The sequence below is a fragment of the Abrus precatorius genome, unplaced genomic scaffold (assembly GCF_003935025.1).
Source record: "Abrus precatorius isolate BTA unplaced genomic scaffold, Abrus_2018 Scaffold7, whole genome shotgun sequence".
In the NCBI taxonomy this organism is placed as follows: domain Eukaryota; kingdom Viridiplantae; phylum Streptophyta; class Magnoliopsida; order Fabales; family Fabaceae; genus Abrus; species Abrus precatorius.
The window spans coordinates 28,338,347-28,343,712 of NW_020874417.1; the positions used below are offsets into that span (position 1 = coordinate 28,338,347).

At 28.7% G+C, this 5,366-nt stretch overlaps 1 protein-coding gene across 1 annotated transcript; it reads left to right on the forward strand.

Moving 5' to 3' along the window:
* The first annotated feature begins 975 nt into the window (after window positions 1–975).
* On the forward strand, window positions 976–1,560 carry LOC113871723 (classical arabinogalactan protein 9-like). Its single transcript, XM_027508822.1, has one exon. The coding sequence runs from the start codon at window positions 976–978 to the stop codon at window positions 1,558–1,560; it is 585 nt and encodes a 194-aa protein (XP_027364623.1).
* The last annotated feature ends 3,806 nt before the right edge of the window (window positions 1,561–5,366 follow it).

Below are 5,366 nucleotides of genomic sequence, written 5' to 3' on the forward strand. Positions count from 1 at the left end.
GAGGAGAGTAATAGTAGACTGAATTTAAAATTAAAAAAATAATAATAATAAATAAATAACTCTTCTTAAATCAAAAGTCTTGGCATAATCAATTTTAAACTAATAAACCAATAAAAAGGGAATATACTAAATGGTTCGATTATGTAAAACAACATTCTCAACCATTCTTCGATTTAATTGGAGGCCACATAACCCAAAAACTTATGAATTTAGAGAGGCATAATAATGTACAGTACAAGAGAAGACCTAACCTTATATGACCTTATGAAAAGACCCATTTTAGTATACCATTGACATTAAATTAACAAAGCCCACTTGGACTATTTAAGAATTAAGGAATCAACCATGCATCATCTTCTTAAGTGAGAAGAAAACTTAAGGCTATAGTTGGCATAGCTGTGGGACGCCTATGTTAGGATCAAAGACGAACCTTGAGGGTGGTAAAGGGGGGATGACCCAATGGCGCAGAATAGCTCACTGTAACTGGATCACGTCGCCAGCAAACCCTCGCCAAGCCTGACGTGAACACCCGTTACCAAGATCGCAGTAGGCTCATTCCTGAATGACACTCGTGAAGTGTAGTGTTGACCATTATCATAAAACTTTGAATGTGCTGGATGTGATAGTAGGGAATGGAGTCCTCCGATTGCCTTGAGATTGAAAGTGAATTAAATGGAAATTGGTACATGGGATCCCCATGCATTACATGACAACAAGGAATTATCATAAAAGAAGAAGTAACCTCCATAGATTACTTGCATCATGCATCATCTCATTTATGAATATTAGTGAATTTCGTTTTATCTTACTTCTAATGCAACATTAATCCTTTGATAGCCTTACTTTTAAAGTATCTCTTTTATCAATATTCTATTATTTTGATTGATATTATGGACTTACCCTTTCTTTTCTCTTTTGTTTTCTCCTTTGTGGTGTATGTCTGTTTGTTTGGTGCATTGTGTAAACTGTGTGCAGATGGGTTCCGAAATGATGAAGGTGTCAGTACTCCCAACTGATGATGACTTATTGATCTACGATGATACTACCCAGCAAACGATCTATCAAGGGTTCGCCAAGATGACCCTTGGGTCAGTTACTGAGGTGGGTTGGGAGACTCGCTGTATCACAGATATGCCCGTTGAGATTGCTTTTCCTCTACCTTTGTACGCTACCAGTATACCATTTCCTTTCATTCCACCTGTGGCTGCCCCTGCTCCCATAGACGCTGATATTCTCGTTCCCTTACCTATCCTGAACAGTACCCCCGATTCTCATGTACCTCGACCCTCTTTTCCTCCTCTCGTTGTGCCTGAGTGTGTGGACATTCAGGTGATTGAGTCATCTATTAGACCTCGCCTTCCTACTTCACCCCGCAGTCTGTCACCCATTGATGAGGTTGGACCCTCACATTGTAGTTCTTCACCACCCCTATCCTCCCCATACTCCCATATACCTCCACCTACTCCCGGCTGGTTGGAAGATGTAGACGAGAACCTACCCAGTTTGCCTTCCGACCCGGACGCTACCCTCTCTACTTTGCCTGACTCTGATCCCTTATAGAAGTATAGTTCTCTTGATTGATTTAGTGTTATGTATATCCATGTGTGTGTTCCCTTTCTTTTTGCATGATGGGAATTTTGGGAGATTTAAAATGGGGATTGTTACTTACTTTTTGAATACTTTGGATGATGTGTAGTTTGTTCTCCCCATGACATGTGTTGGGATCTCTTTTATCTTTTATTAGTCTCCAAATGAATTATGTTTATGACTATGTATGGTAAATTAGTTAATTTTAAATTTTGCTTGACAAATAAGTTTAGCCTTTAAAATTACACTTAGATTGATTACATGATAAATAAAAAGAATGTTATGGATGATGCACACTTAAATTACAAGTAATTAAATGAATATTTGGTTATGCACGTTAACTCCTATATTTACGAAGGTGTGTGTGATATTACGATAAAATATTATGCCCTTAAATATACGTTTACTGTATTTGAAGCTTGTGACGTTAGGGTGTCACATATTGAATTTTTATATTATTATACAACTTATATGAAGTTATAAAAATATATTTATTAATAAATATACTAGAAAATTTATTTTGATTTATATTTTAATAGAAAAATTTATTTACTATTTTATATTATTTAATTAGACTAATACAATTTAATTATTACACAGTTGATATGAGATTAACTTTTTTAAAAAATATTATTTATATATGACACACATATAAAATATTTTTTACACAAATATTTTTGTCAATAAAATTATATTGATATTTAAATCATAAATTAAATGATAAATAATAAATATATTATCAGTATTTTATAAATTTTATAATCACCTATTATTACCGTAAACTTATTATTTATTAATATTTCAATTTTATTTTTTATATTTTAATTTAAAATAATATTTTTCTATTCAACATGTGTATTACAAGTACAATTATAATCTATTGAATTTAAATAATATTATTTTTATCATTTATTTACATTCAATTTTTTTTAAAAGATATAAAATATAAAAAAATATTATTAATTCTTATGTGTTAATTTTTTCTTTGGATAAAAAAGTATAATTTTTGTGATATACATGCACGTATATTTCTTTATTATAAAATTTTATTGTGAACATTTATCTTTTATACAAATTCTTTCTTTTAAAATTTATATACATTATAAATATTTAATTCATTAAAATAATTTTTCAAAAATTTATATTTTTGACAAAATACTTTCATATTATATATGAGTGAAAATTACTAGTATTAATATATACATATATATATATATATATATATATATATATTATTTTAATTGAATCTATTATTTTTCTTATAATTTCATATTCAAAAGTTAAAAATAATATTTTATTTATCCACTTTTCATTGTCATTTAGTACTTAAACTTCTCTGTCTTAACTCTACTCTCATTCTCAATGTTCACTCCATAAAAACCTAGTAATTATGATACATTATTCATTAGAGCTAGTTGTCAATACTGCCACAAGAGATCACCACGTGATCCCACACGAAGGATCACTCATTGTACAGATCTATCTCGTTATTGTTCTGTCATTATTGTTCGATCGTATCTCACACAAGATAAGGTTATCGTTGACAAATAACTTATGTGTTTAGTTTTACTTATTATTTCTAAGAATTTTAGTTTAAAAAATTGTTGTAATAAAATGTAAATACAAGATAGGTATGCGATACTCAGAGAGTACGGATATGGGAATTAATGTTTATACCTACGTAAGTATATAGTTGAATAAGGTTATTTTTTTAAAACGTGAATATGATAATGGATATTATAGTACTCTACCTATACCCTACTATTGTCATCCTAGTTGAGTATAATATAAAAAGTTAAATTCATGGCTGGTTGTAATGGTTACAATGAAAAAAGTATTATTAGTATAGTAATGTACAGAGTTTAGAGAATAAAATTAAGAAGATAGAACTTAAAGAAAAAAAAAGAGTTCAATCAATACAATTCCAGTCATACATTAATTTTCTTTCTATAACTTTGAACTATATACTATTATTTTTCCCTCCACATGTATATATATATATATATAGCTTGAGTTGTGCCTAGAATCGGTTGTCACGGGTTCTTGCTAGTTGTAATCTCATTTTCTTCATTTACCTTTTTTTTCATTTCCATTCATATATTGAGCAACCTTTTTGAAGTTAATTTGCTAAATGTATCCATATTCGTGCGTATTAGCAAGTTTAGCTTATTAAATACTCATCTAATTCACATGCTTAATTAAATTAATTAGTTTATATTAAATTTAATTTAGACCGGATTGTACAAATAAATAAAGTCAAGCTTTAAAAGTTGGAAATTAAATTTAATTTAGTTTATGGAAATATGGCATAAAGTCATAATTTATAAAATGTTATTATTGAGTAAATTTTAAATTTTATTTTAATATTCATATTAACTAACTTACTTTTATGCTTAAAGAGAATTTTCTTTTCTATATATTTTTAAATCAATTTTTAGCTTAAAAGCGTCAATTAAATATTAAATTAATAAACAGAAAAGATATTTAAAGAATAAATTTAATAAAATTAAAATAGGCTTAATTATATATATATTTTTTTTTTACTTTTATAAAAATAGTACTCATTGAAATTAGTTTTAAAAAAACTTGTTAAAATTTATTTTATGACTTTTTAAAAATGTATGAAATTGTAACGATGACCTTGTTAAAGTCCAACGACCTTACCTTAAACATGGCCGAATTTTTCATCTTCGATATTATTGAATCACTGTTACATAAGCTTGCTTCTAACATTTATGAAGAAGCTTCTGGAGCCTATCATGTGTACGAGGATCTTCAAGGGATCAAAGACATCTTGTCAATTGTGAAAGGTGTATTATTGGATGCTAAGGAGAAGAAGGAACAAAAGCATAGCTTGTATGAACGGTTGATGCAAAAGGAGAAGGAACTAACTTTATTTCTTTGTTCTATTCAGGTCCTTCATTTAATATGTTTAGAACTAAAAAATTAAAAATAATTCATTTGAGAGTATTTAGGGCTTGTGGGCATTTGCTTCATCACGTGATGAAGTTGAAACTCATGGGACCTTCTGGGACTTTTATTGAAGGTTTTGGATTGTGAGTGTCCTCCAAAAATTTGTAATGTTTTGATGCACGGGTTCTGTAAAGGTGGTGATGTTAGGAACGCGCAGTTGGTGTTTGATAAAATTTCCAAGAGGTGTTTGCATCCTACCGTTGTTAGTTTCAATACTTTAGTAAATGGATACTATAAATAGGAGGATGTAGAGGAGAGTTTCAAGTTAGAGTGTTAGATTTAACTTGATTACGTATAATGCGCTGATCAACGACCTTTGCAAGGTTGGAGATTTTGAAAGATGCTAAGAAGCTTGGGAATAAGATAAGTGCAAGTGGTTTGAAGCCTAATAAGATCACTTTCACTACATTGATGGATGTTACAAGGATGGAGACATGGAATCGGCGTTGGAGATCGATCAAGAGGAGAATAGTTGAAAAGGAGATTAAAGAATTAGAAATGAGACGGAAGTTAAAGAAGATGAATTAATTATTAATTTTTAAAGATAATATTTTTTTTTACAATTTCCTTTTGTAAATATGAATTTTTACATAATAAAATATTAAAATTAATGATAAAGTGACAATAATAAATTAAATTTTTTATTTTTAAATTTTATCAATTTAACACAAAACAACCGACTATAGAAATTAATTTTAAATATTTTTAAAATAGCAAATATTAAAATCTGAATAATTTTTTAACACTAATTAAAAATAATAATACTTTTATATGAAAAAATATATAGTTAAACCAATAAAATAACA

Bases quoted from the DNA above. Each gene is read 5' to 3' on its own strand.
- LOC113871723 (XM_027508822.1), top strand. From the start codon at position 976: ATGGGTTCCGAAATGATGAAGGTGTCAGTACTCCCAACTGATGATGAC.